The 16,581-nt window shown below is 39.6% G+C and overlaps 1 protein-coding gene across 2 annotated transcripts in view; it reads left to right on the forward strand.

Moving 5' to 3' along the window:
• Positions 1-16,581, forward strand: part of inpp5a (inositol polyphosphate-5-phosphatase A) — a 350,565-nt gene that overhangs the window by 68,237 nt on the left and 265,747 nt on the right. For both annotated transcript variants that reach the window (XM_079560596.1, XM_079560595.1), the window contains exon 2: positions 2,445-2,486. In XM_079560596.1, coding sequence (XP_079416722.1) covers positions 2,445-2,486 — 42 coding nt within the window. The remainder of the gene's footprint in view (positions 1-2,444; positions 2,487-16,581) is intronic.

Raw genomic sequence — 16,581 nt, forward strand, 5'->3', positions numbered from 1 at the left:
AAAAAAGACAAAAAAAGACAAAAAATTGATTAAAAAAAATGACAAAAAAGTTACAAAATGAGTTGAATACAATGCTGAAGATGCAACGAAAAAATGACAAAAAATTGACAAAGAATAACAAAAAAGACAACAAAAAAAGACAACAAAAAAAGACAAAAAATGTGACAAAAAATTACAAAAATGTGACAAAAAATAACAAAAAAGACAAAAAAAAGACACAAAAAATGAGAAAAAATTTGACAAAAAAAGACAAAAAAAAGACAAAAAAAAGACAAAAAATTGATAAAAAAAAAATGACAAAAAAGTTACAAAATGAGTTGAATACCCCCCCTCAAAAAAAAGATGGAAAAAAATTTGATGACGTGCGGAAAAAGATTTTTGTTTTGTAGATCTTAGCTTTCAAATGAGGCCTTACACTGGCAGGATTAGGGCAAAGCTGAACTGGAGAAAGTGCTCTCGGTTCAGGCAGGAGTTAAGAGGTTAAGGTTGTGGTTAAACTTAATGTTACTGATACTGGGGTGACTTGTGAGGTATTGCAAGCTTCTTCAGATCTGGAGGTTCCTTTGTATTGATAGAAAATATACATAGTAGGCCAATTGCAATCTTTTCTGACAAATTCGGCGATGGTGATTCGATTTGCTGTTCATGTTTTGAAATAATGAGTTCGCTGTAGGACTTTGGAAAGAATAAATACCCGGAGAACCCTGAAATATGAAATGTCTTGCTAATGCATAAAAACATGATTGCAGGTTTCCCGAACTACAGGGTTTGAAGCTTTTCTACGTCATAAATCCTCACGGAGATTAGAAAGTGTTCCCTCAATTTTGGGATTTCAAAACAAACAAACACTTGGTGAACAGTCCAAACCAGTCATACTTGTATTTGCAGCATGCAAATTGCAGTCATGTGTTAAAGACAACATTGGTTTGTTGTTTTCAAGTGGCTGCTGCCTCACTTTGGCGTATTTAACTAGATAAGCCATTAGCAAGCTTCAATAATAATGTAATAATACAAAATTCCTCAGCAGTATTACATTGTCCCTGAAGAAGGCTGTTGGTAAAGTGTGGAATAAAGAGAGAGCTTGCAATGTTGTTAATAAAGTATTTTTAGACCGTATGTCTGTCTAGAGAGATTTGATTTGAAAACAATTCTTTGACAAAAACTGACATTTGTTATCTTTGAACATTACATTGTACATTTTCTTTTATCTGTGTGTATCAAAGGGCAGTGGTTCTCAACTGGGACGCAGTCAGGCCCCTCCATAATCCTAAAATGACAACCCAAATATGGAACAAATGTTCTTATATATCATGTAAAATACCGCATTTCCCCCACAAATAAATGCTGAATAAACAATAAATAAACATATAAAGGTAGTCATTAGGGATGCACTGATACCACTTTTTCTAAAACCGATACGAGTACTTTGATTCCAGTACTTGCCTTTTTAAAGCGAATAGACGGTTTATAGACTGACTTTTTTTGTGTTTTTTTTGTTTTACAGCATATTGGTTTGTTTGTTGTTTGGTTTGTTAATTTACTCATTTACATTTCCTTGAGTAAAGTAGGCTACACTTTTAAGAGAAGTTATGTCAGAAGTGAGCAGATGCCATAGACAGAACAACCCATGTCCAAAAGCTCCTCAATGCCTGTGCTTTATTCATTTATCTGTTACTGCAGCTAAATGGTCTCTTTTTGCCTTTACTACAGCTCCGTGTGGATTTTCTCGTGTGTTTATAGCCTGCAACATTTTGATTGTTTTGCTGCAGCTCATTTTCGCTCAATATGGACATGCCGTATCTCTTTATCTTGGATTTTCTGAGTACTTTTTAGTCGCTGGGTTGTTTTTTTTTTTTCAGATGAATAAGCCCCTGGGTATAAAACGGCACAAGAATCGGCAGAACAGTTAGCCGTGAGTTAGCGGCTAGTTAGCAACATTAGCTTGTATGTTGTAAACACTGCAGACTCCACGCTGCAGCACTAACAACATTTAGCTCCGGTTAAATCCAGCACAGACCCTGATTTAGCGAGTGCAGTCTGTAATAAAGTCAGCTCTATGTGGAATATTGTATTTCCACTAAAGAATTCTCCAGTTTGTTGCTATTTTCTCTCCTCAGCGGAGAGGAGGAGGAGCGCCGGCCACAGGTCAAGTAGTATCGGTTTCTGGCATCGGGACCTCATGAATGAGTACGAGTATGAGTACAAGCATGTAATATTAGACCATCCCTACTAGTCATTTGTACATATTCAGATATTCTTTTAATACTGAAAAAAATGCACTCTGTATAATGTTCGCGACCTGCTGAAAATGTTTCTGCGACAACTTTTGGTTCCCGACCCAGCAGTTGAGAACCACTGATATAATGGATATTTGGTTATTTCATCAAAGCATTGTCGATCATTCGCTGTTACCGTCACTGATTGTCTGTCTTTGTCTTTTGCAGCCTGAAAACCTACAGAAGATTTGGCTACGGGAGTTTTACCAGGTAAGTCCCTCTTCTTTTTTTTTTTATCTATTTTTGGTGAACTGCAAAGGAGGCACACCAGGGTATTTACATGTACTACCTTTGCTTTCTTTCCTGGGCCTGCCTGCCCGTCACACCACACGCTTCGCAGCCAGATCTGTGCTGCAAACGGGCTGGAAAATCTTCCGAAAACAAATGCATCTCAGGTGACTCAGCAGACTGCAGCACTCCCCGCGTTTCTGCCTGAGGATAAGATAGAGCTACTCTGTCAATGCGCTAATGCAGAGGTTACTATAACAGTCCGCACATTACGCTCAAAATGTGAATCACTGAGGCTATGTTTGGAGGTATAGGATGAGGCTGGCGTCATTTGAGGAACTGCAAAGCTATATGTGGCTGCTAATGATGAATGTACTGCTATGGGGTCGGATTGAAAATACAGAACTACAGATGTGATGCAAAATATTAAGCACTAAGGGAAGGAAATGTAGACACGATTAGCCATATGTGTATGTCTATGTTAAGCCTACATTACTGACCTTTATCCAGATTGCATGCCAAATTACCAAATATCTGCAGAAGATGATTTTATTACTAGAAGACTATGCGGAATAAGTTAACCCCTTAACTCCCACCGGAACCGAGCACATTTTCTCCAGTTTGGCTTTACCCCAGTCCAAAAGCTTCTGGAAAAGAGCTGTGAAAATAGCAACAAAACTGAGACGAAAACAATGATGGAAATGTGACAAAAAAGTGAGAAAACATTGACAAAAAAGTGATGAAAAATTGATGAAAAAGTGTCAAAAATGTCACAAAAATGTCACAAGAAATTGACAGAAATGTGATAAAAATTTGACAAAAAAATGACAGAAATGTGACAAAATGTGATAAAAATTTGACCAAAAAATGACAGAAATGTGACAAAATGTGATAAAAATTTGACAAAAAAATGACAGAAATGTGACAAAATGTGACAAAACAACAACAAAAATGTGACAAATGCCAAAAAAACACAACAAAAATGTGATAAAAATGTGACCAAAAAAATTGCAAAAATGTGACAAAAATGTGATACAAAAATTGACGAAAAAATGACAAAAATGTGACAAAAAATGACAATAAAATGACAAAAAAGTTACAAAAATGAGTTGAATACCCAACAAAAAAATGACAAAAAAAATCTGATAACGTGAGAAAAAAGATCCTCTCGGTTCAGGTGGGAGTTAAGAGGCTTTTTTTTTTCTTTTTTTTTTTTTTTACAGCTATTTGGTAAAACCACATTTATCACTACACTTTGTTGTATAGAAAACGCAAAATTGATGTAAAACAGCTGAGACAAAATATCCAGTAATAATAATAATAATGCATAAATTTTATATAGCGCTTTTCTGGACACTCAAAGACGCTTTACATGGCTTTATTCATTCACTCCATACTTGGTGGTGGTAAGCTACTATTGTAGCCACCGCTGCCCTGGGGTAGACTGACGGAAGCAAGGCAACCAGTCTGCGCCACAGGCCCCTCCGACCACCACCAACCACTCACTCACTCACTGCATTTGCTATAGGCTTCCTGGTGTTACCAAATGGTCTCCCATCCAAGTACCGACCAGGCCTTTAGTAGGCAAGGCAAAATCACTAAAGGCTGATGCCGATATTTTTGACTGATATTTTTGTCAGTATTTTCCAAATGTTTGGTCTATAATCCTGTAAAAACATAAATACTTGGCTGCTCCACCAGATTTTATTTTATTACTTTAGGTGATTCAATCATAGTGTCTGTCCCAACTTTGATTAGTTGCCGCTAGCATTAGCATGTTGCCGTTAGCATTAGCATGCTGTTGCTACCCGGGGCATTTTGCGTGGCAATAACAATACAATTGCGGAGGTATTAAAGCCCTGACTTAGCTCTTTCCAATGCAATGGGAAGTCTCTATCACTTTCAGTCCCGGAGATACCGGCTTTTATTGGCGCGATAGCCAATATTGTAATATTCCCGATATTTATGTGAAACTAATCCACTAGTTTCCACTTCCTGATTTTTAAGCGATCTCTTTAAGTGCCCCTCTCACACCCCCTCCTCTTGCTCCTCTTCACTGCACAGCTGTTTCAATAAAGATATATTTTTTAATGTAGTGTTTTTACTTTGCGATGAAAGGATTAAGCTTAGCAACAGTCTGAGAGGTGAGGACAGTATTTTCTGGATATGTAGGACCTCAGGAGGAGCTTTCTGGGCGCTGCAGCCGTCATGCTAAGAATAGCCACTGGAGAAGATTTAATGATTATTCAAAGACTCTCAAATGAGTCGAAGCACGGCTCTAGGTATGTTTTTGATGAGAGAACAATATTGTAGCACTCTAAAAAGCTTTTCAACTGAAAAAAAGTATTAAAAACTACCTGAATCTGTGTCTGTCAATGTAAGGATATAGATTCAGCTTTATAGGTTAAATGCTTAAATATAGCTTTGTGCAACAGATTCAAACTGAAAAGTGTTTTATGGGTTGATAGAAATATTTCTCTGTGGGTCACGGCTTGACATTCTGTGGTGATGACCAGGGCTCCCAGTACCACATGCAGCTGAGAACCACTTATTTGGCAACATCAAAAAATGTGTTTGCCAGAATGTGCAAAGGGCAACCTGTAGTTTCAGTTGTGTTAATTTCCTTCAACCTTTAAGCTTTGCACTCTTATATTCTCCCCGTTTGTTTCAATAGTCACCTCTGGCTCCACAAAGTCAATAAATTTGCCCTTAATTACATGCAATTTGGCTCAACAAGGAAATTACAGTATCTACTAACCAGCAATAAAACCCTTCCAAAAGGCCATATAATTATTATCATGGACAAGCTGCTCCTCCCTGTGCCTCAGCCTTGTGGGCATCTGTGCTGTCCCTAAGCACGGCTGTAATCAGCAGGTTAATGTCGGCATTAGCGAGGTTACAGTTTGTGCTGATTTGAGGTTTATCTTCCTTCCATTTGAACAATATCTGAAAATTATGATGTTTTCTTTACTCTGGAACCTCTTAATCCCCGCCATAACCAAGTCTCCAGTTCAGCTTTACCCAAATCTGAAAGTTGGATGTCAACTTATAGGCCACTATCACTATCACCATCACTTTTTTGTTCCGTTTCCGTCACATTTTTGCCACTTTTCTGTTGCTCCTTTGTTGCTCTTTTGGGGCTTTTTTTGTTGCATTTTTATCGCCTCTTTTGTCTCGTTTTTGTCGCTCTTTTGTGGCATTTTCGTCACTTTTATGTTGCTTTTTTTTTGCTTTTTTTTTGCATTTTCACCACTGTTTTGTCACCTTTTCATCTCCTCTTTTGTTACGTTTTTGTTGCTCTTAAATTGCATTTCCATCCTTGTTTTTCGTCTCATTTTTGTCACTGTTTTGACTTTTTTTCAACAAGCTTTTAGATTTGGGTAAAGCCAAACTGGAGAAAGGTGTTCGATTCAGGCGGGGGTTATGAGTAGAGGCCAACCAATATGGGTTTTTCTAAGGCCGATGCTGATATTTTGGGATGTTAATTGGCCAGTGCCGATATGCTCAGCCGATATTTTTGACCGATGTTTTTGGCTGATATTTTTGGCCGATTTTTCCAAATGTTTGGTCTATAATCCTATACTATATATACTTGGCCGTTCCAGCACTGGCTGATTTTATGTTATTACTTTAGGTGAGATTTAGCTTTGATTAGTTGTTGTTAGCATTAGCATGTTGTTGCTAGCTGCGGCATTTTGCGCGGTGATCAAAAATACCATAGTGGAGGTTAAAAGTAACTCAGCGATTGAATTGCATTTCAAAATTACATACAGCATGTCCATATTCACGGAGGTTTAGTGATGCTTGTGTTTAACATACTTGAAGCTAACCAATTTTCATTGCGATGTTTCTCACCTCCCTGAAGCCTAGGCAGCTTTAAAGCCCCGACTTTGCTCTTTCCTATGCAAAAAACAAACAGAAAGTCTCTATCATTTTCGGTCTCGTAAATATTGTCTTTTTTCTGCGCTTGATTGGCCGATAGCCGTTATTGGAAAATCCCCCAAATATCGGCCCGATATATGGGCCGGGCCGATACATCGGTTGGCCCATATAAGATGTTAAAGTAGCGCTATTTCAAGAAACTTCCATTTTCAGTGCGTAAGTAAAGTGGATTTTTTATAGGGGTTCTGTCTCCTTTACTGTAAAGATTGTTCCATGCTCATTTTTCAGTAGTGTTGAATCAGAATCATTTTAAGGTGAGACACGGCAGGTGAAAGTATTGATTTTTCACGTAGTGGTCGAAGTGGAGATTTTTATCTATTTTCCTCCCTTTACATCTTAGTTTTCATGTCAGATATAAAAATGACAAAACTCACCCGCATGATGTTTATTTTATGATGTTTTGTCTGCGAGGCGCGGGCAACCCGAAAGTAGCTGCTGCGCTGCATAGAAACGCCGTCTTTCAAGCGGGTTTTCATTCATAAATATTGACAGATTTTACATCCACGTGTCCTGCTAAGAGGCCCCGTGATGACGCTTCCACCCAAATATGGTATTTTTCCTCCTACGAGACGCTGGTGCGGAAGAGTCGGCGAACGGGCCGCGCATGCGCACTCGCTACAAAACTTCAGGGCTGGTTTTCTCTGAATGAGAGAAGCCGCACACGGGCAGCGAGTGAGCCCTTATAGAAGCTCCCACAGACTCCAAACTTTCCAGTCTGAGACCTAACAATATTTTGAAGGTTTTTTCAGAGGTATTTTTTAATATCTAATTCCTAGCCTGATTTATTCAGCTTTGAAACCAAAAAAGCAAGGCGGAATTTGAGTTTTTACAGATTTTTTCACTGATGATTAGTTTATTGAAAAACTAAACAAAATATCCCAAATCCCCTCTGAAAAAATCTTAGTTACTAATATGTCAATAAAATAAAACCATAAATTTTTATCTGGCTCAATTCATTATTTTGATTTCGTTGCCATTTTAATGCTCAAAATGCCTTATTTTTATGTGAAAACATAAAATGACAGAAAAAGTGCAATACATTTTTTTTTTCATATTTATATCTGTAATGTTCAGCAAAAGTTTCAAATTGATATCTCTACATTTATTTTTTTTCCCTATTCACCTGCAGTGTCTCGCCTTAATTGTGATTGTCAGTAAAAAGGTATGGATAAGACCAGAAAATGCATTTACAGGGCATTGCAAGTCAACAGGTGATATTCTGACTTTGCTGTGTGGACAGGCCTTAGTCAAGTGTTCATTAGTCTGACGGAAAGAACAAGCTGTTCTTGATCAGATCCGGGAATACAGACCTATAGCCTTAGCAGGGTTAGCAGTAGCCTTGGAGTTATCGTCAGCTTTGGCGGTAACAGCAGCTGCAGTGTCCCAGCATGTGCCGGTGTCATGAGACTGTGACCGCGCGACCCACGGCTCCTCCATGTGATGAGAGCTGCACTTCTTCAGACAGTTTTTGAAATAACGCTGTAGAGTATAAAAAAGACTGTCTGTACTGTTTATCATCAGGGTTTCTGCGGGGCATTAACAAGCATTAAATGAATCATGCTTGAAATGATGGTCTTAAAAAGTCATTCAACTGGATTCAAACTGGCATTAAATCAACATTTCTTGGAATCTATGTCCCTTTTCCTGAGAGACAGAACCCACTTTTTACTGCATTCATCAGAAATACAAAAAAAACCTTAGACAGCTGCAGCTATGACTGAAATTTTACTGAAAAGTTTCCTGTTACCTTTCCCCTCATTCCCCTGCCAGATCGAATGCTTACAAATCATACAAAATTAAACATGCCGTATTATAGTGTTAAAAATATAACATTTAGGTATTAAAATTGCATTATAAAGCATTAAATGTGACTTTCTGTAAGACATCAGCTGTTATAGCAAGATTTGTGTTGACATGAAAACTTAAACATGCTATACAGATTTGACCCTTTAAGACATTTAATTGTTAGTTTAGTTTAGTTGAAATGAGTTTTAGCCGGTGCTTACATTTCAAGCACTTGTCTAAATAGCCCTGGTCTTGCAGCCTGTAACCTTTCATAACACACTCTCTGACTGAAGTGAAAGCGGCAGCGGTGGCTCAGTCATGTTTGGTATCGTCTGATCTACATTCGAACCTCGACAAACCACAACTCTTTCCACTGGGGCGAGGAAGTGTGACAGGAGCACTCTGCGACTGCACACTTGACTCTGAATGGAGGCCAGCTGTACGCTGCAGTATTCAGTATGATTATGTATGATTTAGTTTGGGAGTACGCTGCCTGTTTGTCTAAAATGGTGTCCCCAGCCGTAACCAGAATGTAGACGCCTTGATCATTAAAGCGAAGGTTTACTTTATTGTTTCTGTAGCCAGTTGTTCCTGGCCTTTTCTATTCTGCAGTGCCGCTGCTGTCAGTGAAAGGGGGTGAATGCAGTGCAGCACTCAAGGACCTATTTTCAGATTTTGAGCTAAATTGGATCAGGACAAACTAGTCAATAGAGAAGGTATTGTGCATATCATAGGTTAGAGGTTGGCAAGTTTGCTTCCAGTCTTTCCATGTCAAAAGACTAGGGGCTGAACCGCCCAATCGTGGCCCAAAGTAAAGCCCCACTTTCTCGAGTAGACAGACACAAGTAGATTCAGAACACATTTATCCATCTCATAAAAACAATACATAGTAAATAATCCATCCATCCATCCATCCATCCATCCATCCATCCATCCATCCATCCATCCATCCATCCATCCATCCATCCAGGTCGTGAATCACATGGCACCAGCCCCTATGGCTCCTCCTGCAGGTGGTGGATCCACAGAAGGACGGCCTCATGGTTCTAACCGGGCCTGTTGGTCTCTCATAAGGGGCTTCTGAACCGCTCTTTGTCTGCCCCGTCACCTAGGACCAGTTTGCCATGGGAGACCCAACCAGGGGCACGAAGCCCCCGACAACAGAGCTCCCAGGATCATTCGGGTGCTCAAACCCCTCCACCACGTTAAGGTGGCGGTTCCAAGAGGGGCGTAAATAATACATACAAATAAAATAAGCATCATTAGTCAGCAGCATTAATAATAATAATAATAAATTTTATTTATAATGCACTTTACATTTGACACCAAATCTCAAAGTGCTAATTTAGAAAAATTAGAATTAGTGCATTAGAAAAAAAACAGGAGCCACAATCGCCACATTACTGATTAGAAATAGGATTCATCCTTGTTTAGCAGCTTACGGTGTGAAAGACAATAATGATTCTTTGCTGCTCGCTGCACATTATAGCGCCACCCAGAGGGCATCTACAGAAACTCTACAGAGGACGGAATGTGCTCTGGTTGGCTCATGATTTGTTTGGCTTTATCAGTCACTCGCTTCCTCCAGAGTGAACTTGCTGTAAGTCCTTCTGCTGGACTCCAGTCATTTTAGAGCAGATTTTTTAGGAATTGACTGTTTTCAGCATTACATTAACAGTTATTTGATCGGTGATGTGTGTAATAATATTGATCAAAATCCTCTTATGGGCTGAAGGTCCTCTGCTAGAGAACCAGATTTTGGTTGACAGGTTGATAACCCAGGGAAAAGCATGCAAGAGTTTTTCTGCATGTCCTCTTGGTGGCGCTATCTTTCTCTCTGTCAAGAAAACAAAGAAGTCCAACTCTCAACTGCAGCTTCTAATCTCTTGAGATACATTTGAGTATGGTTGTATCTTCTTAAGTCTGTACATTGTTGTATGTATTGATGTTTCTAATTATGTTTTGGCAAAAGGACTTTAGTTTTTCCTGCTGCTAACTACCAGGATTTCGCCAACCACCTCTGGTTTTATTCCGTTGTGTGTTTGAGTGTATTTTACTACTACATACTTCCACTGCTGAAAATGAAAGATGTTGCCCTCTCAACTATTGCGAAAGCACCATGTTGTCAGTGTTAAACCAAAAGCAGGCCTCTCTAGACGAACACAAGTATCAAAGTCAAGGCCAGACGAGCGAGAGTTGGACAGAGACACAAAACGATTGAGAAATTTAAACACTTTCAAGGACAGGCCAGATTTAGCACAGGGGCGAGCGTGACGAGATCATTAGTTCGGGCAATCGAAGAATCCTCAACACGCTCCTCTACAGCTCTGTCAGGTCGAAGAGAAGCTATTGATTCGGCGGCTGTGACGATAATGGCTTTTAGAGACCACCGTGTCAATGGGACATGATGGAGACGCAATCTGGTGTCATAGAAGTGTCACCCTATGGAAGCGGGATCATAAAGCCTAAAACATAACACCTACGTAAATAACTGAATCTACTTTTATTGTTCTGAATTAAACAAAACGCAACCTTCAGCACAAATTTACTTTTTCATTGCGTCTGCAGCCGTCTCCTCTCTCTTGCCTCACAAACATGACTCAGAGCCAGCTGTTTGATGCTAATCCACTCTGACTGCGTGGGCTGCTACTGTCTCACAATGCAGCGCTTCATTCATAAGCAACGGCTCAAGGTTTTAGCACATCCACGGTTCAATGTAATGTTCACATCTACTCAACAGAACTCCAACAAAGGCCTATGTGGTGCGTGACGAAGATGTCTTAGTATGGTTTATTGTCGATAGCAATTTCTGGGCTGTCCATACTAAACTAAACCTGCAAGCTCCCTTTTGCACATTATCATTATAATTATTATACTGATGCTGTCTACTGAAGATTTGTCAATAGATTGATTCATGTTACTTAAAGCAACACTATGTAACGTGTTTACCTCAATAAATCATTTTCGTAGTCCCTGTGGGGGTAGTACAAGTGTTTATGGGATGATTGGAGGGTCTTTCATCTCCCCCTGGTGTCTCTGGACAGAAAACCATGTTTGCAACTTGACTGCCACCGGTCCGGAGAAAGCAATACACACTAATGGAATCACGAAGAAGAAGCTAACATGCTAACGGGCAAAGCTAACTGCGGGCTGATGTCACTTTAAACAGTATTTACAGCCAAGTTTGAGTGACAAAAAATATTTCCATTGTATAATTGGATGCACAGTAACCCTCTCTCCCTTCGCCTTTCCTGTCAGCGTAGTATTTACTCTCCAAGACAATTAATAAGTTAAAAAATCGTAACTTGCTACTACACCTGCAGTTGCGCTTATGGCCTCTAGGGGGAAGAATTACTTAGTACTGCTTTAATGATTGTGAGCCTCTATTTTGTTTTATGAAGAAGGAGCACGGACCAAATGACTCTGGTCCCCCTTTTCCTGGCAAAAAATTCTCTGAAGGGTCGAAGCTTCTGAGATGCTTCATTCTGTCTGAACACTGACCTCTTGTGGACAAACGTGATCATTGCGACTTCTCATGAACACGAGTGAAGCACCGACACAATCAAAAATGTGTCCAAGAGAAGTTTCAACATGTGGCGGTTTTATTATTTGCAAAAACAGCCCAATATTGACATCTGAAATATCAGATCAATCACAGAACAATGAATAACAGTAATTTAACAAGTGAATTTCTCCATCGGAGTGACGGTGGCGCAGAGAGTAGAGAAGGTTGTTTTGTTGGAGGATCGGAGGATTGGTGGTTCGAATCTCGAAGGTGCACATTGTCAATGTGTTTTTGGGCAAGACACTTCACCCATGTTGCCTCCAGTGTCTGTGTACACTGGTGTATGAATGAGAGAGTGAATGGGTGACTGGTTCCTTGATGTAAAGTGCTTTGAGTGCCTAAAGCAAGTAGAAAGGCGCTACATAAATGTTCCCATTTACCATTGTGAGATCAATAAAGGATTATCTTATCTTGTTTTCTTTGTAATGTGGGTCTGTTCCAAGGAGCTCCAGTGGGCCGGGTTGACTCAGTCACCTGCGGCTCTGCTGCTTTATTATTTCATTTAGTCAGAGCTGTTTGCTGTTGATCACACTCCTCACGTTTCCCTTGCCTGGCCAGTGCTTTTGTATCTCTTCAAAAAGCATGACTTTGTAAAGAATAGGAAAAGCGTTTATTCTGACTGGACCTCAGCCTGGCGAAGACAACTTTCCCCACATGAATGGAGGATTGCTATAGGATCAGAAAACATGTGTGCCTTAGAGTCTCGATGAGCGGCTGATACACGACTCACAGAGTAAGGCACCGAGGCGCCGGGTTGTTTGCCCTTTTATTTCAATTTAGGGTAACACTTTATTTTACACTACACTTGATACATTGTACCCATAGACTGTAAAAAATAATGGACGTCTTCTGCTCACTCCTCCCCGTTTGCCATAATGACCACGGCCGAGGGGGAATTCATGAAGGGTTTACAGACTCCCCCTCCCCAGCTCTGACGAAGCATGTTCCTAAAAAGGGCATAAGGGCGGGATCTTCACTGTAGACTCGGCCCTTGCGTGACGTGTAGCTCGCGTAGCTCCAATGCTAACAGTCCGACCCTCATTAAGTACGAGATTTCTAAAATTCTTCTTACGAAAACCAGCCTGGTTTCATAAATTGTGACTAACCCAGCGTTATCTCAGGAGGAATATCTAGCCTGGTCTAATGTTGAAAAAATTGAAACCAGGCGTTAAAGTTGTTTTTAAGGTGTCTTAACTCCAATGCTTTTCAATGGGGGCCTAGTGGCGATATTGAGGTACTACAGCAATGGCGGAGCAATGGCGGAGCAATGGCGGCCCCCAGTGTCGTGGTCATAAAGCAGAGCAGCCAGCGCACATTGATTATACCTAACTAAATTTAGTACAATGTAATGGGATTTGCAACAATGTGTAATGAGTCGTACCTACAGGTTAGATACACAATGGAATAATATGTATTTGTAGTTTGAAGGTACATAATGTAATAAGACATAATTCTAACCTTAACCTTAAGCCTTAACCCTAAGGGTCTCATGTCCTGTTAAATTACGTTCTTACAAAGTACTAATACAAGTTATTCCATTGTTTACGTTCTACATAGGTACAATTTACTACAGATTGTTGCAGAGCATATTACATTGTGCTAAATTAACTTAGGTACAATGTATTAAGGTTGTGCAAAATAAAGTGATGCCCAGTTTAGATCTTTGTAATGAAAATACCTGAAAATAACCTTTCCCCATCTAAGAGTGAGACATTGCATTCAAAAACCTAAAATGATTGCACGCTGGCTGATATGTATTAACTTTTTGAGGGATTTTAAACTTAATGACGTCCACATTTCCTTGTTGCCAAGTCTCACGGCCCACGATGGTCCAGGGTGTTAACTGGGAAACATGGTTGGATTAAATAAACTAATTACTGAAACGCTCTCCTGAGAAAACACACAAGCTGCTGTTGACACTTCCAAAGAAAGCCCCGGGTCGCTGGACTTAGACTATTCCAGGCTCTCCCTAAATGCACACACAGCCTCCAGGACACCACGGTTATTCAATAAATATGCTCAGTAAAGGGTTTCCTATTCAAACACAACTGTCAGAATGATGAGAAACTAGTGTGAGGCAAGTGGAGCGGTACTGAAGCACTGAAACAGAACGCCTGACCGAAAGAGAACATTAAGACTTTTGGATTAATACTAGATGTGGGCATGAAAAGAACACACGAACTTCACACAGAACGGCGCCACCTGCCCCTGGGAAGCGAGCATTTAAACTAATTATAACTGGTTGCAGCGTGCACAGACATGTTTGTAGTAATGCCGACAGAGTGACGTTGAGAATGGCTGTGTGCTGTAGCATGTCCCATTAAAGTTAGTGTAGAGAGAGCACAAAGAGGAGTGCCCCACTTGAACCGTCCCATCGCCTCATGCCACCTCTCTGCTGACGTCATGGAAACATCAGGCCTGAGCTGTTAGCGCTCGGAGCTACACGTGCTAACACACACACACATATACACACACACACACACACACACGCAGAGAGGCATGGGTTAGCGTTAGCCACTGACTTCCCCAGATTTCTGCTGAGATTGTGGTAGCGCAGTGTGTAAACCTTTGATCTTGAAGACGTTTTTGCCTTTTTCTTTACATGGGGCTTGATTGTCTTTTTGAGTTTTCTACCACTAAAGTAGTTCCTTCATCAAAAACCTAGTACCCAGACTTGTTTTGTTTTGCAGATGCCTTAGTAATACTTAACCCCTTACCTCCCACCTGAACCGAGCACATTTTCTCCAGTTTGGCTTTACCCCAGTCCAAAAGCTTCTGGAAAAAAGCTGTGAAAAAAGCAACAAAACTGAGACGAAAACAATGATGGAAATGTGAGAAAAAAGTGAGAAAACACTGACAAAAAAGTGATGAAAAATTGACAAAAATTACCAAAATGTGACAAAAAAGGACAAAAATTTGATAAAAAATTGACGAAAAAATTACAAAAATGTCACAAGAAATTGACAAAAAATTGAAGAAAAAATGACAAAAATTACCAAAATGTGACAAAAAAGGACAAAAATTTGATAAAAAATTGACGAAAAAATTACAAAAATGTGACAAAAAAATTACAAAAATGTGCTAAAAATTTGACCAAAAAACAAACAAAAAATGGACGAAAAAGTTACAAAAATGAGTTGAATACCCAACAAAAAAAATGATGTAAAAAAAATCTGATGACGTGAGGAAAAAGATCCTCTCGGTTCAGGCGGGAGTTAAGAGGTTAAATCTCCTTTGCAAAAATGCTGCTGTTTATACTTTTTGTTTATTTCTTGTTTTTAAAAGCCAGGCTTATGATTTCCTGCCCTAAAGGAGAACAAGATGAAGTGAAGTTTATGAAATACAAGTATAATTTATTGCCCAGTTTATGACATCCATGTCGTCTACTCTCTGTAATGGGTCCTTCCACGGCAAATCAACACAATGTTTAATAAAGCTTGCATGGTTAAGTTTGAGAAGCTCTAACTTCTCAACATCTTCACCAGACCAATTCAGTTATTTAGGAGATATTAACACCGCTACGAAGGGCGCTAAAGATCAGGAACAAACCTTGAAGTGTTTCATTTTGAGTAAACCAAGGAGAAACTTGTCAAACTTATTTCACAAACTAAAGTTGAAATTTCACTCACTTGCTATTGGGTAAATATCAACAACAATCGAATCTAGCCTCAAATGAAAGATGGTTGTTGATTCCTTTAATAGAAATAACTGGCTTTGCTGTTAGCTATTAGCTGCAAATATACTGAGTTCTAATCAGAACCATAATAAAAAAAGGGGAAGTGCAGTATGCGCTTGTATGCAGACAGTTAGCAAGTCGGGTAGTCCGGGAGACTTTTCAGAGTCCGTTAGCATTAGCCAATGTATTTTTCCTATAGCTGTTAGCATTAGCCATCAATCATTACTAATTATGAAAGATCCAGATGTTTTCAGCCGTTGTCAACCCATTGACAACACATAGGGGAGGTCAAAGCCTTGTTTTAAATCCTTAATACATGTCCAGACCTTTTGAGATTTTGCTAAATACAATTAGCATATAGAAGTGTCCTCTGAGCTAAATGCTAACTCAAATTCAGTTAAGTTTTTGCTCTTTGTGATGTTGAATACACATCCAATGGCCACTAAACTTCATTTTGTAAGATATTAATGATAAAGAAACCACAGAAATGATATAAATAATGCCATGATAAGGACCACACATGCCTCCCAGTATGTTAGTATTTGTTTGTATGGGACAGTCAATTTAAATCGGGTTCAGGATTCGATGGACAACATGTGCGCATTTCTAAGAACAGGCTCCAAGCTTAAAGGCATTTCTGTAATTTTTATAACAGAACACTCAGCATTCCAGACCAAGGCTTCTGACAGTGTCAAAACAAACAACAACAGAGACGGGTGTTTGTGTGAAAAGGACTTTACTTTCTTTACGAAAACAAAGTCATGTTTCAGTCCACAGTGCACAAGGCTAATCAGAAATTCCACTATACATCTTCGGTTGACAGGGCACACTCCCGTGGCTTATATAAGACCTATGTTTCGGGGTTATATTTGCCTTTCCACGCAGCGACTGAAATGGTGCAGGATGGGATGACAGCGCTGTATCTGCTTTAGTTTACTGCGCTGAGAACTGTGCATGAAGAGACTTTGTAACAGTATGTAATGTATTTTCAGGCAATAGGATTAACCTCTTACCTCTCTCTTATAAACCAAATGCATTCTGTCCTCTTTTGGCTGTGTAACACCTCATTTGAAAGCTAAGACCCACAAAACTGACCTTTTTCCTCGCGT

The sequence above is a fragment of the Gobius niger genome, assembly GCF_951799975.1.
Source record: "Gobius niger genome assembly, chromosome: 7".
Classification (NCBI taxonomy): domain Eukaryota; kingdom Metazoa; phylum Chordata; class Actinopteri; order Gobiiformes; family Gobiidae; genus Gobius; species Gobius niger.